General features: G+C 33.4%; 2 protein-coding genes across 3 annotated transcripts; both read left to right on the plus strand.

The window, feature by feature from the left end:
* Positions 1–4,470: 4,470 nt before the first annotated feature.
* Positions 4,471–8,675, plus strand: LOC21391103 (universal stress protein PHOS34). Of its 2 annotated transcripts, none has more exons than XM_024173050.1 (5): positions 4,471–4,811; positions 4,917–5,020; positions 5,121–5,239; positions 5,731–5,830; positions 8,357–8,675. In XM_024173050.1, the coding sequence occupies exons 1-4, from the start codon at positions 4,601–4,603 to the stop codon at positions 5,813–5,815; spliced, it is 519 nt and encodes a 172-aa protein (XP_024028818.1). In that variant the 5' UTR covers positions 4,471–4,600; the 3' UTR covers positions 5,816–5,830; positions 8,357–8,675. The 2 variants fall into 2 exon arrangements, with proteins under 2 accessions (XP_024028818.1, XP_024028819.1); XM_024173051.1 differs by lacking the exon at positions 8,357–8,675 and adding an exon at positions 6,933–7,150.
* Positions 8,676–12,129: 3,454 nt separating this feature from the next.
* On the plus strand, positions 12,130–13,610 carry LOC21391104 (aspartyl protease AED3). The gene has a single exon (XM_010109390.2). The coding sequence runs from the start codon at positions 12,151–12,153 to the stop codon at positions 13,468–13,470; it is 1,320 nt and encodes a 439-aa protein (XP_010107692.1). The 5' UTR covers positions 12,130–12,150; the 3' UTR covers positions 13,471–13,610.
* The last annotated feature ends 7,700 nt before the right edge of the window (positions 13,611–21,310 follow it).

Consider the following 21,310-nt stretch of genomic DNA (forward strand, 5'->3'; position numbering starts at 1 on the left):
TCTCTTTAGCATAAGCTTTAGGACTTAATTTAAAAAATAAAAAATAAAAAAGCTTTAAGTTTCAAATAATGTGTGGCTTTGACAAAGGCGGCAGAGAGTACTATTGCTAACTTCTCTAGAAAGTGAAAGGGAAAGTTCAGAGCAGCCATGATCAATTTCTCCAACGCTCTTGTAAATTTCCCGTGGTGATTTTCCCTTTCTTTCCACCTTTCAAACTTTACGGTAAAATTTTGGAAAAAACGAAAAAGAAAAACAAAACCGAAAGAAAAAAAATAAACATGTGTTGCATATTATTCTAAAATTAACTTTTGATGTCTAAATACCTAACAAAGAATTTTCGTTTTTTTTTTTTGTTGAAAAAGAATTTTCATTTTTTTTTTTTTTTTTAGAATACGAATTTTTGTGTTTTGAACTTTGAGGGATAATAAGATATAGACATTTATGAAGATATGATGTGAAACTTGGTACTCTCAGATTTTATTTTATTCAGGTGTGACAATTGATAATTTATAGTTCAACTCAAAATAAACGAAAAATCCAAGGGTAAAAAATTTAACTTTCCCGTCAAGAACATTGCTCACCTTCAATTATCTCAAAAGATTGCAGTTTTAAAATTACCAAGTAAATAATTAAAAATACGGATAATTAGTATTTTTGTCACGTCCTATAAATAACTATCTTTTAACTAGTTTTGACATGCGATAAGGTTCTTTCTAATTCTACATAAATAAATAAATTAACGTGATAATATTCGTGTAATGATTGAATAAAGAACTTAAAAAATATTGAATAGGTGATCGTTTTTAACTTTTTATAGATGGATTATGCATTATTTCAGAGTTACTTTTTATTGGGTTCGATTAAACAACTAATCCCACAAACTACCCACTTTCTGTATATGGGAAACTTGGGAAGCTTTCTGAATAGGTAGAGCCTAAGATTATGCCTAAAAATGTTAATTAGCTTTTATTTTGTTAGCCAACCCCACGTATTAACCTTAATCTTTATTACTTTATTCCACCAAACAAAGGCAGAGCTATTTAATATAAGTTTTAGGCCCCACAAAATGTAATAGAGCTAAAACCATTTGATAAGCAAGAAAGTGAAGTTGTGGGGAAAGTTTTCTTCCATTTGCAAAAACCAGTACAAATTCCATTTTCTCCAGCGGCAGTTGCACGTTCAGCAACTTCTAAAATGAGCAACTTGTTGAACAAGGTTTATTTTTTTATTTATATGAATCTTAGTATGTTATTAATGGCCCATGGGATAGTCTTATTTGTCTTCCTATGTAGGGTTATAGGTGGAGAATACTAGGTTCAGAAAAATAATGGCAAGAGAAAGCGAAAGCTCCTCCAAACCTCTTCCACATTTTAACGTCTTATTAAAAGAGATAAGTTCTTTAAACAAATAGAAAAATGCCACTTGTCAGTCTTCTTGACTTACGAGTTATATATGAGAATATACGTACACAACTAAATGAGTTTTTTTATTTATTTATTATTTTATAAACAACTAAATGCGTGTTTTGGTATTTTGATGGATACCACTCATTAAATAAATCAATCGATCAATCTAGAGACAATATAACAACTAATGGGTGTGTTTGGAACTCGTTCCAAAATAATTTTATTTTTTATATAAAAATAAAAATTAAAACGTTTTTAATCTCAGATAGAAATTATTTTTGAAAATGCGTTTAGTAGTTTTATCAAGAAATTATTTTCAGTATAAAAAAACTCATCAATATCTCTCTCACTTTTTTTTTGCTCGAGAGAGGAAAAAATGAAAATAAAAAATGAAAAACGTCTAAAAGTCATTTTTCATTTCTCTCTCAATTACACTAAACCAATACACCATTTTCATTTACGTTTTTTGTCTTTATTACGCCAAACGTTGTTTTAAAAAACGTTTTTATTTTTATTTTCTCGAAAAACGTGAAAATAAAAACGGGATCAATTCTAAACACAGTCAATATGTTTGTGGGATCCATAACTTTGAATGGTATGAGATTGAAAATTGGGATGTGAAGTATAGTCATCTTCCACTACATATCTAAATATTCGTATTCATTCAGCTTGTTTGATACACGCATTCCATGCATGAATGCAGAGAAGATCATGAGCATGTGGTGGTCCATAATTTTCAAAGTAGGTTTTGATGTAGTGGAGGTTACCTAACATGAAATTTTTTCAAAAGCCCTCTTTAATGTCTTCATTGCCCTTTACAAAGGACTAGACAAAGGAGACAAGAAAGATTCCCTTTGCTCCAATAATGGAAGTAACCAAAGGATTGTTTGTGAAACACTTAAATAAATATTATACATATAAATAGAAATCTACAAATATATATATATATATGTATATAATTCACCTTATATAATTGATTAAGTACCTAACTAAATGCCACTAGTAGAAACTCCCTAAAATGTTCTTAACTTTCGTTCTATTGGAGGAGGGTTAGGTAATGTGATGCGTTTTCTATTTCTAATTGCAATAGCAAAATCATAAAATCGAGGTTAAGGAGACCAATTTTGACATCTTCAAGCCAAAGATTAAAGTGCACATGGCAACTTTGATTTCTTTGTACGTCATGCTTGCAGTGAGAATGCTCAAGAGTGGAAAAGAAAAGAATTTGCTGTAGTAATGCTTCCAAAGGCTTTAAGAAATGGCAAAAAATTGTTGGAAGGTTCAAGAAAAGTATCAACCTCTCTCATAATTTGCCAATTCCTTGTAAATGAAAGTTTCACTTTCCGGTGAATCTATAGAGCTAACATGCCTTTTTGTTTTCATCTTCCCACTTTGATTCTTGGTTTCTGCTACAATTTAAGAATGTTTATTTACAAAAGTTACGTCCTCTTAGTTGTTGCCAATAAGAAGAAAGATTAAAAGATACTCTCATATTTAAATTTGAGTACCATATTATGATATACTGAAATCACTAACTTTATAAACCGATTTAGTATCACCTTTGTGATAATGCAAATTTTTGTAGACTCATATTTAAATTCGAGTTTTTGACACTTTTATTACTTAAATTGTTGTGAATTAACAAGTTACCTTTCGAAATTTGAATTTCCGAAGTTATTTCTTGAATCCCAAAACGATAGTTGTTGCTGAAATTTTGAACAGAAATGCCCCATGCACGTCATATAATGTGTTATATTATCATCTAAAATTTTTAACTCTACTATTTAAATGAGCTCACCTAATATGGAGAGAGTATTTTCGTCCATATTTTAGTAACCGATATCAATTTGTGATATATGTAAAACCTTATTATATTTATAAAGTAATTTAAAAAATTAAAGCTAAACTTTAAAGGTAATTTGGTAAGATTATAAGTCTAGAAATGAGCAAAATCAAATATGAGTAAAAAATTTGGTAATAGTTTGATGTTAGCTATTACTCGATGGAATTTAGTGAGAGAAGTTTAGGCCCCCCGTTCATTTCGTTGATTCGAGTTTAGAATTCGAGTTTTTCTACAGTAAAAACTCTCACAAACAATCACATCTAACTTTTTTGCTACAGTAAAAAGCTCTTACATAAAGTCACATCTCAACTCGAATTAAAAACTCGAATCAACGAACTAAACGGAATCAATACCAAACTATTGTGTTAATGCCACATTTTAATGTTTGGGGTAAGAAAATCATAGTATAGTATTTATCAAATTTAACGTAAAAAATAACATTGTATTAGAAATTGCTCAAATATTAAAATTTAGCATTGTAACCGGGATGTTCTTAAAGAGTATTTTTTTTTCAAATGTTAAAATTTGTTATTTGCCTAATGAGTTTGCTTTAAATTGGAGATGCTCTATCCAATGCTCTTCATTCTATTAGAGAGAAATTCGCACCCTAAGTAAAAAGGAGACAAATATCTCTTGGAGTGTATAAGTTTAAATTTTTATTTTTTACTCTTGATTAATACTCTTTTTGATCAAATAACTAATTATTCAAAAGGGTATTTTATCAAGAGTAAAGGGTAAAAATCCATAGAGCGAATGTAGTAACTAGCATATTATGAAACTAAATGAAGTAAATAACAGATTTTAAAATTATTTGAAGTAAATAGCAGTTTACCGTATAAATGGTTCATTTACAACTAGTAAAAAGATTTTTTTTCACATAAATTTTCTTTTTACGACTAATAAAAAGATTTTTTTCTACACAAATAAATATTTTTTAAAATTTGTTACCACATAAGTTATTTTTTAGCAGTCGTAAATGAATCATTGACATAGTAAAGTGCTATATATTTCAAATAGTCTTAATTTAGTTTGAAAATTATGTATTATAATTTCTCAAATCCTCTCGGATGCTCTTATAACACGCAGCCCGCAGGCCTTTACTGTACAGTCCAAGCCCAACATTGACGTGAGCCCATTTCTAAAATGTGGCCCATGAATGCTCTATCACACGAGCGGTTTTTGGCGCGCCACACTACTGACAGAGCCATCTCCTTCCGGGGAGAAAGTCAGAAATCAGAGTTGAAGTAAAACACTCTACAAGACTCCATCAAAAACCAACAACAGACTTTCATACGCTCTTGGCGGGTCAAAGAAAAAGCGAAGTAGGTGCTCGGGTCAAACGTCAACCATCATGTCATCTGGAAGCCTGCGGTGCGTGATCGTGGCCGTCGATGGCAGCGAGTCGAGCATGGATGCGCTTCGGTGGGCCCTCGACAACCTCAAGCTCCAATCCCCTGCTCCCGACTCCACCTCCGGCGGTTCCTTCGTCGTGCTCCACGTTCAATCCCCGCCATCTATCGCCGCCGGCCTCAATCCCGGCGCTATTCCCTTCTGTGGGCCCAGTTAAGTCTCTTATCTGTCTCCGTCGATATCGCGGAGTATCAAATTCATTGAATTTACAATTTAGGGCGAAATTTTGTTACTCTGCAATTGAATTGATTTTTCAGGCGATGTGGCGGTTCCGGCGATAATGGCGGCGATCGAGGCGCACCAGAGGCGGATCACGGAGGCCGTGTTGGAGCACGCTCTCAATATTTGCTCGGAAAAGAATGTTAGAGATGTTTATCCTTCATTTTTCAAATTTCGTTTTTTTCTTCAATCGATAAATTTTGGAGGATTTTACTTCCTGTGTTATTGAATATCATTATCAGGTGAAGGTGAAAACGGAGGTTGTGATTGGGGATCCAAAGGAGAAGATTTGTGAAGTTGCTGAGAAGTTGAATGCCGATTTACTTGTGATGGGGTCCCGTGCTTTTGGTCCTATTAAAAGGTTACTTTACTGCTACATGTTATGCCATGCATAGAAATCTCAAGTTTTAAACTCCGTTCGTTTCGTTAGTTCGAATTACATTTTAAGTTTTTTTTATACTATGCTACAATATTTTCTTCGATATGAATTCAATTAAAAGTTCTTAACTCGAACGAGTTTCGAAATGCACAATGAATTTTATCTTTGAACTATAGGTCAACTTCTATTTTGGTACGAATTATGCTCAAACATGTAAAATTGCAAAATGTAGTCTCACTGAATTGTCGAGAGATTTTAGTAGTTAGATGGAGGAAAAGATTAATTTGAGACAAATTAATAGATTGTGGATCCCGACGTTTATATATATATATATTTAGAAGATCCAGACGTTTATAATTAGGTACCAAAATAAAAATTGACTTATAATTTAGGGTCTAAAAATAAGATTAACATTTAAGAATCGCTTGTTTGTGATATTCTCAAATCGTATGCTGTATTTGTGTGTTTTTAAGGATGTTCTTGGGAAGTGTAAGCAACTATTGCACCAATCATGCTCAGTGCCCGGTCGTAATTGTCAAAGCCAAAGACACTGCTTGATAGCTTAAAAACAAGGTATGCACCTTGGAAGTTCCCAAAGTTTTCAGTGGCATTTTTACTTTGTGACTGACCCAAGTGCTTTCCTTTTGTCCTTTACAATTTATGGTTTTGTCAATTTTCCCAAAAAAGGATTTGTTGTTTTCCTTATAAGAAACCATTTGGGGTTATGCTTTTGTTTGATGCGGTTTGTATATTTAGGTAGTAGATGAAAGAAGATATGTTTATAATTTCTGCTGCCACCATTTTTTTGGGGTCAAAACTCAGAACTCAAAAGCGAGTGTTGAATAGATAGAGGGATTCTGACTTGTCATTTTTATGGTAGGGCATGGAGAATTGGCCATGGAAAAAGCTAGAAATACACCAGTTCTGAAATTTTTTTTTTTTTCTCTTTTAGTCTTAGGCTTGACTAATGTCAATTCCTAAAATTTTCCCAAACCTATCCTGCTTTCAGAATGTAGTTTTTCATCAGAATGTAGTTTATCTTGCTAACTACCTTATTGAAAGAAAGGAAAAAAAAAAAGAAAGACCCAAAACGGTTATCTGCTTTTTGCTAACTAGCTCTTTTCCATCACTATCTAGACTTGCCATTCCAATATCTCCAATTCTCCATTGTCGACTACTCGTCTTGGGATTTATGAACTGAAACTTATTAGTTCTTCTACATTACACATTTATTTTTATTTTTATCTTTCAAAACAAATTTTAATTTGTTTATCCTCGTACATATACAGATAGATAGATACATTTTTGTTTGAGGAAATGCAAATCAATGGAGGTTTACTGGTGATTTTCTCTTAATTAATTTTGAATTTTAAGATGGTAGTAGATATTGTATTCCTGCTTCACCTACAGGACGCTGGGTGACATTAGCAAACTCGTTATAGAGCTTGCAGTATGTGTGACCATTCTACATTTGTTGCCGTATGTAAGATCACTCAACTAATTCTCCCATTTCCTCGGCCAAAAGAATAAAAAGAAATGGAAAACAAAAAAAAAAATTTTGGAACTTTCAGTACTAGTACATTAAGGCTCCTCGGCTCCACACCGGAGCCAAGTACATGTACCCAAATAAGATGGCTTTGGCGATATGCATGACCGTATCCCTTTCAAATCTTAGGTTAAAATAAGGGGTGACAATTTATAAAAGCGAACATGGACACTATTGATGTATGATGAAAGTAGCACAACACCACGCGCGGTTGCGCAAGGTGGTTAGATTGAGACTGCCTGGGCTGGCCTGCAAAAGAAGAATAGATAACCTCAGAGTAAGGGGGAAACCGATGGGTGTCTGCCTAGGGCACTCACTTCAATGCTGAAGTCAACGTATTGATCGGTAAAGGGAGCAAGTGGAGAGGTAAACCCGTTCATTTTACCGATTCGATTTTAAAATTTGAGTTTTGCTACAGTAATCACATCTAACTTTTTTATTACAGTAAAAAATTTTCACATAAAGTCACATTTCAACTCGAATTAAAAATTCAAATCAGCGAATTAAACAGACTCAAAATTTAGATAGGGAAAGAAATATCTCAACAAGTAAATTGGTGTAGTATTTATTAAGTATTATCTAGTGATGACTGGATCTGACCCGCTACACTAGGGGACCAAGGTGTACGACTAGAAGAAGACCGTGGGCCACGTGCCATGTGTCTTATGCTCCACTAAGCGGGACCCCCCATTACCCCGTGTGGAGGATCATCCCTCCGCTCACTTAGAGCCGGTTTGGTTCATGGATTAGAACTATTTTTGATTTACGTGTGTTTTTTGTGAGGGAAAATACTGTAGAGAACCATGAATCATGATTCGAATCAGAGAACGAATCCTCCAATCAAACGGACTTTGCTCGCCAATATGGTGCCACGCAAGAGTCAGTTTGGTTTGTGACCGAATAACCTACTTGGCTTGACCGCAAAGGTGGTTGAAGGTTACAGAGGTAGCATTCATGGTGGCCATGTCATCTTTGGTAGGTCCGCTTGGCTCATTTGGTTGCTTCTTGACAGGTTGACCAAAAAAAGTCAATTTATGACCCAATTAACCTAATTAGTAAAGTTTGATAAAATTATTTATTACTAATATCAAACGACTACTAATTAGAGCTAACTTAACCATATAATTTATTTAACTAATACGGGTATTATTTTTTCAAATCTTTATACCAAACAAATATATATATCTGACACAAAAAATGATACATTGTAATTATAGTAATCATGATAATGATAAATATGTCAAAGTGTCAGCAGGTTGTGTTGGGGCGGCAATTTGTGTGAGTGAGTCAGGTTGACACCTCTATTGTATTGCACTGAAGCTACTTTTATTTTTTTCTTCTTCTTACTTTGCTGTTTATGAAGGAGATGAGGACGCAATAGCTACATTGCAATATAAGTGATTGTCTTCTATTTATCACCCAGCTTTATGTCATGCACAATTACGTTAGGGACATGCACAAATATACAGGAAACTATCCATGCATACATGCATATATACAGCAAATATACACAACAGTTAATCACTCATTTTTGCGCGAATCTTGTGCTGTAGAATGCCTTTGGTGCGTAGTCCATATGGAGTGGATTGAAATGTGTGACGAGTTTTGTTGTTCGTTGATCATAGAGTTGTTGCTTCGGAAGGTTGTTCCTTGGCAAGTTTGAATTGGCCATCCTTTTGCCAATTGCCATATTATTCTTCAGGCGAAGTTTTGGGATATTTGGGTATAGACACTTTCTTTGGTTGTTGTAAAATTGATGTTGTACCATGTAATAATAATAAAGTTGTGGTTATACGCAATTATTTATTTGTTGAACTTTTGGATGGTTACCGAAGTTGTTAATTTGTTTGAAAAATCAAATTGCTTTCTTCACTCATGTTGTCTTTCCATACTTGTGTTAATTTCCACCTGGTGTCTTTCCTGCTCTTTCTTTTCTTTTTCCCTTTTCCTCTTATCTTGGCTGATGCGGTTTATTGTGTTATTTACCTTCTGAAGCAAACCGCCGTTTAATCTATGATAAAATAGTTACAACTCAATGACTATGGTTTGATTGGTCATAACTCATAAGTCCACTTTTCCCCGTGTTTGTTTTTGCTCTGATTTCCCTTTGTTTGTTTGTTTTTATTAGTTTATCCCATGAAATAAAGAAATAAGTACTAAATTCAAGAGTAAGCTTTTATGTCGAATTCCTACCCATCCTCGTTGTATTTCATCGATCTAAAAGGTAACAACAATAATAAATTAAAGTCTCATTCAGTTTGTCAATTTAAATTTTTAACTCGAGTTAATATGTAATTTTTGATGAATTTTTTTAACTATAATAAAAAAATTAAATATAATTTTTTATAAAATTTTTTAATTATAATAAAATTAAAATTAAAAATTTAAACTAATAAAATGAATGAGGTAGTATGACGTTTTTTTAAGAGGATACTAAAATTTTCAACAAGAAAGTTGTGGACGAGTCAGGAAGACCAACAAAAATAAAAGGCAACGTCTTATTAATCATTATCAACGACAAATGACCATATAGGTTTTGTCTATTGTGTAAGTCGGTTTCACTAAATAGACAAAAATATTAGTCTAATAGTAATTTTACATCTAAAAATTAATGGGTTATTTTTTTAGAGTGTAATTTGAGTATAATTTTTAAGTTGAATTTAAGTTATAACTTGAGTTGAAGTTAGAATTTAAATAAAATTAAGTAAAATTTTATAAAATTAAAACTTAAAAAAACATGAACTTAAATAAAATTAAAATTTAAGTTATATTTTTTTAAATTTTTTAGACAAAAGAACATGCCTTAAATTTCCCACCCACAAATTAAAAATAAAGGAAAGTTAAAAAAAAAAAAAAAAAAAGAGAGAGAGAGAAGAGATAATCGGTTCATCAATAATGAGTGGAGTAGAACTGTTTCCTTGGTTCTTGTGCTCAGTTTGCTGCATCGGAAAAGTGGCTTTTCCATGACAAATCAATCAAACAATTTTGAAGTCCCGTGAGCACGGTGGGCACTCTTCTAAAATCATTGACAAGCTAGCTCCTCAGAAGTGTGTTCTTTTTTGTTGTCATTTTTATCTGAATTCTCGTCCTTTCTCATAACGCAAGTGGCATATTCAGAATTCTTTGGATTCACATGACTTTTATGCCTCTTTCATTTTAGTTAAGAGTTTAGAAATTCTCGCTGTCATCCACCGGGTTTCTCGGGAAAATAGAAGCAAAATACAAAGCAGCTGGTTTTTGGCATATAAAATAATACTTGGCGCTGAACCATAACACGTGAAAACACAAATTAATAAGTGCGTTTGAAATTCGTTTTAAATAATTTTAGTCAGGGTTGGAGTTAATTTTGTTTTTATTTTTCACGTTTTTTTGAGAAAAAATAAAAATGGAGAGAAAAATGAAGTTTAACATAATTAAAGATAAAAAATAAATATAAATATAATTTTTTGATTTAGTATAAATGGAAGAGAAATAAAAAATAATTTTATAGTTATTTTTTATTTTTTATTTTCATTTTCGCATCTCTCGACCACAGAAAGAGACATTAAATGGATTTTTTTATACTGAAAATAATATCTTAATAAAACTACTAAACACATTCTTAAAAATGATTTCTGTCTGAGATTGAAAACATTTTTATTTCCATTTTCATACAAAAAAAAAATATTTTAGAACGAGTTTCAAACTCACCCTTTGTTTTTTATATAAAAATAGAAATGAAAACGTTTTCAATCTCAGACAAAAATTATTTTTGAAAATGTGTTTAGTAGTTTTATCAATAGATTATTTTCAGTATAAAAAAACTCATTAACGTCACTATCTCTGCTCGAGACAAGAGAAAACAAAAATAAAAAATGAAAAACGATTAAAAGTCATTTTTTATTTCTCTCCCATTTTACACTAAACTAAAAATCATTTTCATTTTTGTTTTTTATCTTTAATTGTGCTAAACGCCGTTTTGGAATCGTTTTCATTTTTTCTTTCTCGAAAACGTGAAAAATAAAAATAAGAACAATTCTAAACACGACAAATATGTCAAATTTTACAGCACTTAAAACTGCACACACAAACACTAAGAACTAACACTCTATTTGATTCACAGTTTAAACGATAATATATTCTCTCATAAAATTTTGAATTCTTATTCAAACTTTCTATTTGAAAAAAAAAAAAAGAAAAAGAAAACGAGCCATACCTATCACAAATTCTATAAGCTAGAGAAAAAATCTCGCATTTAGGACGTAGAGTGGCCGTCAAATTACTTTTGTTTATCACATTTCGCGTCTTGCTAGTGAATGCATTATTATGCACGCTGTATATCATCTGAAAAAAAAAAAAAAAAAGTTAATACACTAACAAGCAAGATTTCAAATGCCATTCAATTCATATACTAGTAGTCAGACATGAAGTTTTGAGAGAATATTAGAATTACTATAATTGAGTATTAAGTGATGCAGATCTTTATTATTATTTTTTTATTGCTTAGTTTAACTAAAATTGTGTATTTTTTTTAAGCAGAGAGAGTTTTGATCCGGGGGCGCATCTCATTCAGGGTCACGGATGAGTAAAGGTGGGCCCTGACAACGTGTAAGCCCGTGACCGACAGGATCTCGTGGTCGGCCCACTAAAGGACAAACCATTCAGTATTGTCCAAATTATACATCTTATTCTTTAGTTCTTATCCACCTCATTGCCACCAAAATTACCATTGAATTATTCGGAAATTTCAGCCATGACACTGTCTTAGCTAAACTTGAAACTCCCAAGAAATGGTTAATATTGTTGCCCCATTCAGTGAAAGCAGTAGAACGTCGTATGAAACTGAAAGAATAATAAGAAACTGCCATAGAAAACGACTAGAATGGCAATTATCTATTAGTACTGTGATTTTGGAGCATTAGAGCTTCTTCGCTGTTTGGAAGACTAAAAGTTTGAAATTTTAAATCTCATAACTTGTTTTTAGCTCCCAGTGATCATGGCAGAAAAGAAGCCTAGAGCTTTGTCATTTAACCATAATATAATCCCTCCAACTTGGGCCATTTCTGTATTTATGGTACAATATCACATGCCTATAATGGTGCTAATGTTTTTTATTTTATTTTATTTTATTTTTTATTTTTAAAGATAATGGTGCCAATGCTATCCCTTCTTAATCACCTTTATTAATACACCCTAAAATAGACATGAAAATATACCTCACTTGGATTGGTCAATCAACATGCACCAATAATTAAAAGGGTATTTCTGTAATTACAATCGCCCATAACTCTATTTCTCTTCGTTTATAAATGTCCCCTCCTTCCCTTCAACCATGCACAAAGCCATATTGTAGTAGACACTAATCACCATGATGAAGTACTTGAAACTCACTACATTCTTCTTCTTCTTTGCTTCTTTTATCTCTAGAAACAGGGCTTTTGATCCTTGTGTATCCCAATCGGACGGCTCAGATCTCTCGGTCATTCCCATCTATAGCAAATGCTCTCCTTTCAAGCCACCAAAGGCTGACTCAATGGTCAACACGGTCATCAACATGGCCTCAAAAGACCCACAACGGCTCAAATATCTGTCTAGCCTGGCGGCCCAAAAGACCACCTCGGCCCCCATTGCTTCGGGCCAGCAGCTCCACATTGGCAACTACGTAGTACGGGCCAAGATTGGCACCCCGGGCCAGCTCCTTTTCATGGTCCTGGACACCAGCAACGACGCCGCGTGGGCCCCATGCTCGGGCTGCACCGGCTGCTCCTCCACCACCTTCTCCCCAAACTTGTCGAGCACTTTCGGCCCATTGGACTGCTCCGTGGCCCAATGCACCCAAGTTCGCGGGCTTTCTTGCCCCACCACGGGCGCCGCCTCCCCATGCCTCTTCAACCAATCATACGGCGGAGATTCCTCCTTCTCCGCAACCCTAGCCCAAGACTCGCTCCGCCTCGCCACCGACATCATCCCCAATTTCGCCTTCGGGTGCATCAATGCCGCCTCCGGTAGCTCAGTCCCACCGCAAGGCTTGTTGGGCTTGGGCCGCGGGCCCTTGTCGTTACTCTCCCAGTCCAACTCCCTCTACTCTGGTGTGTTCTCCTACTGCCTCCCTAGCTTCAAGTCCTACTACTTCTCCGGGTCGCTGAAGCTCGGCCCACTGGGCCAGCCCAAGAATATCCGTACCACCCCTCTCCTCCTTAACCCGCACCGCCCATCCCTCTACTACGTAAACCTAACCGGAGTCACTGTGGGCCGGGTCCACGTACCCATTGCCCCGGAGCTTCTAGCATTCAACCCGAACACCGGCGCAGGAACCATCATCGACTCCGGCACGGTCATAACCCGGTTTGTCCAACCCGTGTACGAGGCAATCCGGGATGAGTATAGGAAACAACTGAAGGGCCCGTTTTCAACACTGGGGGCTTTCGACACGTGTTTCGAGGAGAGCAATGAGGAGTTGGCGCCCGCAATTACGCTTCACTTGACGGGGTTGGATTTGAAGCTGCCAATGGAGAACAGCCTGATTCACAGCAGCGCCGGGACGCGGGCCTGCTTGGCGATGGCGGCGGCGCCGAGCAACGTTAACTCGGTGTTGAATGTGATCGCCAATTTGCAGCAACAAAATCTCAGGATCTTGTTCGACGTTGCCAATTCTCGCTTGGGAATTGCACGTGAACTTTGCAACTAGTTTTGTTGTGTTTTTCTGGTGTATAAATCTTGTGTCTAAACTTGTTGTTAAGGCGGATCAGGATTATGACTTAGTTTGGTGGTGTTGTGAATTTTATTACTTTTAATTGTATTAAAGGAAGAAGTAGCTGTTGCAAGAAACAACTGAGTATTTGGTAAATTAAAATTATACTAGCTGTATTGGTTTTAAAATCAGTGTAATAACGTTTGATAAATTTTGAGATTGAATTGCTGTGAGTATGTAAAATGATCAAAATAAACATGGAATGAAACTTAAATATACATAATTATTTTTTATATTTAGAAATACTTATTAAATTTTAAAAAAAAACCTAATGCTATGATTTTGAGTTTTCTAATAATAAATTTATGATAATGCATTGTATTTCTGACCTTTCAACCTATGTAATGCCCTGGAAGATGATAAGATTTCCTGCACAATCTAGGAGTTGACTGTTGATGCCATACAGGAAGCTATAAGACCATGTCCAACAAATGAGTTAAAGTGTGTGAAATAAATAAGTCTTTACGGGAGCGCGTCGATGATCTTGTCAAAGAGAATGATGTGTTGAAGAGAGCTGCTGATAATTATGAATTCCTTGCTGCAGAAAAAGAAAAGAAGTTGAAGAAAATAATGGTTGAACTAGAGAGTACTCAGAAAAATTTGAAGATGATGAACTCCGGCACCACCAAACTGAATCATATTCTCTCTATAGGAAAAGCATATTGTGATAGTCATGGTCTTGGATACATCGATGAAGGTTCAACGTCAAAGCCTGTGTTTGTTAAAGCGTCACCTGCTCCCAAGCCTCAAATTATCCCATGTAAGAAAGTTGTTATTTCACATCCTCAGCATAAGTCAAGAAGGTTTGTTCTTACATGTCACTATTATAATTTGTCTGGCCATATTAGACCTAGATGTTACAAATACTTGAATGCTTTAAAAAAAGGTATGATCATTAATCCATTAAATTCCGCATTCACAAGAAGGACACCAAGAATGAAGATTGATGTGTACGAAAAATTTCTTAGACATTTGTAGGTAAGAAAATCTAATTTGAGGTATCATACGACTTATATTTCTTTAGAAGCATGTACTAATAGTTGTGTGTGTAGTAATGGTGGCTGGTCCAAGCATTTAGCAGGTGAAAATAGCAAGATTAAGAGAGTGTTACATTCAGGAGGAGTAAGAATCGTAGAGGATTCAGGAGGAGCGATTTGCAAAAATCAATGAATTGGACCGTGATCTGCAGGAAAGTGTTGCACAGAGTGTTCCATCAGGTATGCAATACTTTCTGCTACAACAGTTTCTAGAAGTTTTATTTTTATTTTTTTGACTTATTTTTGTCAAAAAGGGGGAGAACATTGTACTTTTCTGATTTTTCTAGTTTAAAAATTTTTTATTGTTAATAAGAACTTGTGTTAGTTTTGCCAAAATATACCAAAGGGGGAGATTGTTAGGACTTTAGTTGGCATTGATTGTAAAAATTCAAAAACAGGTACAATTGGCAACTTGTGTTTATGGAAAAGATTAGAGGCAATTTTAGTTGCTTGATTGCTTCGAATATGGAATGTTTTTCTTAATGGAAATCATGGAAAGTACTGCATGATTCTATATTTAGAACAATTGATAAATATGAATTAATGAAGGAGGAAAGCTAATCACGTGGAGTATCAAGCTTGGTTTATTACTTGGTGATAATATATATATATATATATATATATATATAGATTCTTTGTACGTGGAGTGGTTTTTGGCTTGATTGATGAATGATTTGGAAGGTACTGTACATGAAGCAAATATGGAGCTGATTGGTTTGACTTTTGGTGGCTAATTGATGGGCTCTATGTATGGAAAGAATCCTTAGAGGAGAGGTTACTTTATTTAGGGTGATTTTAGTGGAAGAATAGATGGGACTATAGACCAATTTAGAGTGTATATATTTGGTTTGTAGCCATGAATGTGGGAGAGCTTTTGAATGAAATATTTTGCAGTAAAAGGCTGCTTTGGTGCTTGTTGAGTGAAAAGAAAAACAAAAAGTGGTTCTTCGGGAGAAGAACATATTGCTTTTGGGAGAAAGTTTTCAAAGATGAGTGGTGCTCGCTGGACAAGGCCACTAAGAGGATTCTCCACAGCGGCAACAACATCAAGGAGGGAGTCTTTGAGTGTGTAAGACCGATTGGTGTTTGTAATCTCTTTATCTTAGTAGATTGTTTCTGTATGGGCGTTGTCCCGCAGATGTAGGTGTGCGCACTGAACTGCGATATCAATTCCTTGTGTTTTTTATGTTTTCGCATTACTTTTCTGCACTTATAATTTGCTGCTGCTAAATCAAAGAAAAATATATCTATTTATACGTATATGTCATCAGTGTTACAATTAGTGTTATAACACTTTTTGTGACACCGACCGAAAAATGGACATTTCATAAAGGATATGCATAGGCTTGCGACTGTGAGAATATCTATGTACTATGTGAATATGCATTGTTAAGCCGGTCCGTGACAAAACTTGCATCCCATTTTTCATCAATTTGACGATGGTTTCTTAAATTAGTTGTTTTTGAAATCCATCCTCTCTGCTTCAATTAATATTTGAGACATCGTTCTAAGATGTTGTGCATATTAATGCCATTTTGGTTAACCCTACTAATAGTTTCTGAGGTTTATTTTAATCTTACTTTGATCCTTAATTTTTAAAAAGTCCCGCATGTCGTTGCTGATTACTCTATTACAGTTTCTTTCCTTATGTTAGTTAAGTGTTAAATATTTGATAGAATTTATGTAAATTAAGGATTAAAACTGGAAACATTTAAAATTTAAATAGTTTTTATGAAAATTAATTTTTGTTTTTTGTATTATTTTAGTCCCTAAACTTTAAAATTTTTCAATTTTGGTTATTAACTTTCACAATATTCGTTAAAATTTAACACTCAAATTATGGAAGGACTGAAAAAAAAAATATCTTAGGGACAAAGTGTGAGACGTTTTAAAAGTCAGAGATTAAAGTGAGATTGAGGATAAACCTCAAAAATCATTTGTGACATTACCCTGACCATTTATTAAGAGCTATTTGAAAATTCAGAAACCTGTATCTTCCTGTTCTTGTTGCTCTCTCCACAATTATTCAATCGCTTAAAACATAAATATACACTAATATACAACTCAAAATTTGCATGGAACTCAAAACCATAAAATTAATAGAACATAGCTCAAAACCACTATATTAATAAACATACATTATATTGAGGAATACAAAATTTTAATTTAATAATGTCTCATTCAGCAATATTGTTTCAAATCATGATTCGCCAATACAAATTATAAATACGGATCAAATTAGTACATTTTCTACACGTAACAAGTTGATCACAGCCCCTCCCAACTCTCAATCATGAATGTTACAATTATGAACCTTCCTCCAATATTCTAGTCTCAAATCTTATCTTTTTCACTACTTACATAATTTATTTGCACCCTCAATACCCCCCACATAATATCCAATCAAACAATCTCTCTTTCACGGCAATTCACGTATAAAATTACCCAAAAACTATAGTTAACATTTAAAACACTTTTGCTTGCAGTAACAATAACAGTATCTCTCTTCTCTCCAAAAACATTAATCTCTTTTAACTCTTCAAACTCTCTTCTCACTTGCTCATACACACGTAAACTTCAGATCACATATCTTTTTTTTTTTCTGTCTCAAATGGTGTCTACCAACTACATTATTACATATCATTCAAAAACTTCAAACTTTTTAACTGATATTTTCCTACTTTGATGTTTGAATAATTAAATGACATGTCATAATATAATTGATTAAACATAATTTAAAACACTAAAAATTAAACAAGTGATCTAAATCGTGTACTTAAACACATGTAGATAGATATATCAACCCCACCATTGGTGCACAGCTACACCCTCATCCCTAAGGCGTCCATAGAGTGCCAAGCACTCCCAATAAGCCCTCCTCCTTACCGTCCCTCCTTTATGATCAGGCTTGCACTCTAAGAAAAGCTCGTCCACAAGCCTTATGGCCTTGCTCCTCACCAGCTCCTCCACCGCCTCCGCCTCCGCCTTCATCACCACGCACTCTAAAACGCTCAAGAATAATTAATTGAGGATTAATTATAAATTAAATAATGTGATTATTTAAATTTGAATTTTGGAACACACACGTGGAGGTGTCCACATAGTGTACTCGCCCAGCACATTGTGAATCCCTCTGGGATTCAGTTGCTTGCTCTCTAAGTTATCCAATTGAATTATTTGATAAGTTATCCAATTGAAATTCAAATTAAATTAAGTTTGACTTAAATTGAAATTTGAATTTGAGTCAAAATTAGATTGCAGGATAAAAAGAGAATCTACCTGTGGTGGCCAGTCATATAGGATAAGGGAGAGAGTCGATTTTGTTCCAAAATCAATTAGAAGTGTGAGATAATTATCAAGTTTTATCTTAGAGATAAAGATTAGACTTCTTCTGGGAGTATGACTACTACATATAAATAGGAGATTGCATAAAATTAGAGAACACAATTTTTACTCTCCCTAGCTTAGTGGCTGAATTTTTTAGAGTGAGGAAAGGAAAAATTTTCTCTAAAATTTCACGTCGTGCATGTGTTGATATTCGTAGAAAACTTGAGTGTTTATTTGCTAATCTCGTTTTGTTTCAGGTGTGCCCACACACACGTCTCTGTAGATTGAAAGAATTGATGAGGAAGATTCGGGTATTCTAAACAAGCTTAGAGTGAGGAATGTTCGTGGTTAAAGAACTCAAGTTATCGATTTAATCATTCGCTAGGTAAATAAATTAATTTGATTAATTTATTCGTGCATAAATTAATGCAATTTATAATGTATCTCAAAGTTTTATGAAAATTTTTGTTATACACAATCCGCTACATACACACTTTATCAAGTTTCTCTCCTTAAAGAAGCATAGGCAAAAGCAATATAGTTTTACAAAGAATGATCAAATTAAGCAAAAGTACTAAAAGCTTTGACAAACATATCACCTTATATATATATATAAATATATATATTTGCAGTGTTTTCAAATTCAAATAATTAACATGACATATATAGGAAAGCTATTAATTAGTTGGTACTCAGCCTGTGATGATAAGTACTCTCTTATCTATTACAAAGTCAAAACACCCTTTGAACAACTTGCTCCTTAATCTGCAGTTGTGCATCAGGAGACTAATTAACTTAATATTATATTTGATTGGACTTGTTCAAATTTGTAATATATATATATATATATAGTTATAAATTCAATAGTAGAAAGACAAAACTTCCTAAATAGCTAGCTAGATTTGACTAATCAAGCATATCACTCAACTTTTTTAATCCCGTTTTGCAATATTGATCAACATGCATATAATTTAATTAATCATATCCGAACACATCAATAGTAACTTTGTTAGTCATTCTAATATTTGAATGACGTGACTTGTCTATTTGGTTCAAAACAACTGGAAATATATTAAGTGTTGCATGCAATTAACTAGTAATATATTAATATATTAACAGTTAAAGACTTATAATATCCTTCGTGTCGTCACAACTTTATTGATATATCCAAGTGTTGCATGCAATTAACTAGCTAACCTCTCTCTGACTTTCCAAAAACCCAACTTTGTTTGATTTGTTAAAATACAAATGAAGCAAAGAGAAATTAGATGCTTTGAGAGTGTGTATATGTGTTGACGAAACGTACGTATAGTGATTAAGATAGTGATATATTAATATATTCCGATAAATTAAACTAACATTCTATTGCGCATTTAACTAATTAATTGTTGTTCTAGACTCTAGAGAAGCATTATTCACGCGTTATTTGATCAATACTAACTACGGCTGGTTCATATATATATATATATATATATATATATATACATACGTACATATTAAATATATGTATATATTTTGCAGGGTGTCGCCAGTTGTTTCATATTAATTCAAGTTATATAATGCTACTACGTATGTACATACGTCGTCATTATATGTTGTGATCATATATAAGCGACTGTGAAAACTATTCGTTTGAAAGAAATTATGTAATAACAAGGACTACTGACCTCACAATTAGTACTTACTGTGACTAAAGCTGATCTATATATTTCTCAAAACCTTTTTTTTATTGTTCTCTTTAAATATATGGACATTGGACGTATCTTATTTATTTATTTTTAGGGCAAATATACTGCGTTCACCATTCACAAACTTGATATAAATTGATAAATATTTATTCTACCCAAAAAAAAAGTTGTAATTGATGTACACACACGCACACGCTATTTTACACGCTGAAATAATTTCGAGGCAATTATACTTCTTCAAATGAATGTATTTTATTCACGATCGATTAGGATTTACAAGCCTACATATATACCTCCTCATGTAAATTTAGAAAGCATAATTTACTAGGCCCATCTTTTCTCATCAATATAATTGTTTCAATCTTCTTAGAATGACTAAAATATCAATGTCAAAGACAAGCTTTAACTGCTGTATTCAGGCATAGAATACAGATATACATACATACATACATATATATATATATATATATATGTCTTTCTAATAAATGACTAGCTTTTTTTTTCGTTTTTTTTTTTTTGGTTGAATACGTACTAAGTCGCTTGATGAAACTTCATCCTTCTTAGTTCTTACAGCATATGCACGTTAAATTTAAAATAATGACTAGTTGCAACTAGCTAATAGCTAGCAATATTATTCTTCCAACACTTCTCAAAATAACTAAACCCAACTTGTAAATATATAATATTGGGTATAGTCAGTATCAGGAAATAAATAAAAGATAAAAAAATGCTAGCCCTACAAGAATTTCAATTTTTGACAGCCAAAGAATTGGTAGCAAAAAACCTTAATTTTTGTAGTAGAAGATTTTCCTTACTAAAAATTTCCGTTGCCGAAATACGGCCGAGGAAAGTTTTTGTTATCACAAAACAACTTTAGCAGCAAAAATTTCCGTTACCAACTTTTGATAGCTAAAATTAAGCGATTTGGTCTTGAAAAATGGATCCAGACAGGTTATTTCGTTATCAAATTTTGATAGCGGAACAATTTGATCACAAAAAATAAAGAATCCTCCACCTAAACTTGGGTACCTAAAAGTTACTGCTACCGGAATATTTGTTGCTTCATGTCATCTTTACTATCCTATATAAAAACAAAACGTATCATAAACCATTGTTTTGCCTTTTTAATACCACTCATGTCACTCTTTTTATAACCTTTTTTCTCAAAAAAAAAAAAAAAAAAAAAAAACCAACTTAATCTAGAAGAATACTACATTTCAAAAACATGCATATTCCAAAAATCATATATGTCCTCGGAGCGTATATATTTGTGTGGTGGCGTCCCAAACCTTGAGCAGAGTCTTTTGACTCAACAAATGCGATTGAATAATTACTCACGATATATATGAATATTTCCTAGATGCCTTAATTTGAATATTTAATTCCATGTGCTAGCTAGACGAGTTCTATTTTTATACTCTTTCCTGGAAATGTCAAGTTCTTAAAGGCAATTTAATGTTCATGTATCTGAATGAATAGAATATATACTACCTTCACATCATTTTTTTTTTTCAAAACGTTGAAACTTTGGCTCTTAATTTGATTTTGATTGATGAACAATATTTCACCAACAAGCAGAAAATTTTGACGACGACAATCTTTCAATAATTCTTCACGAAAATATTTAATGGCGACAAAATGTTCTTGGTTTTCTAGGTTAATGTATCAACTTATAATATCGTCCTTTCAGGGTTAAAAAAACAAAACAGTTTGTCTAACAAATTT

This window comes from Morus notabilis, unplaced genomic scaffold (assembly GCF_000414095.1).
Source record: "Morus notabilis unplaced genomic scaffold, ASM41409v2 Scaffold1103, whole genome shotgun sequence".
Classification (NCBI taxonomy): Eukaryota; Viridiplantae; Streptophyta; class Magnoliopsida; order Rosales; family Moraceae; genus Morus; species Morus notabilis.

What these genes read in the sequence shown, in the direction of transcription:
- LOC21391103 (XM_024173050.1), top strand. Translation starts at nt 4,601, where the DNA reads ATGTCATCTGGAAGCCTGCGGTGCGTGATCGTGGCCGTCGATGGCAGC. An exon ending in TATTCCCTTCTGTGGGCCCA is followed by an intron (nt 4,812 to 4,916) that starts GTTAAGTCTCTT and finishes TTGATTTTTCAG; the next exon opens with GCGATGTGGCGGTTCCGGCG. An exon ending in GCTTTTGGTCCTATTAAAAG is followed by an intron (nt 5,240 to 5,730) that starts GTTACTTTACTG and finishes TGTGTTTTTAAG; the next exon opens with GATGTTCTTGGGAAGTGTAA.
- LOC21391104 (XM_010109390.2), top strand. Translation starts at nt 12,151, where the DNA reads ATGATGAAGTACTTGAAACTCACTACATTCTTCTTCTTCTTTGCTTCT.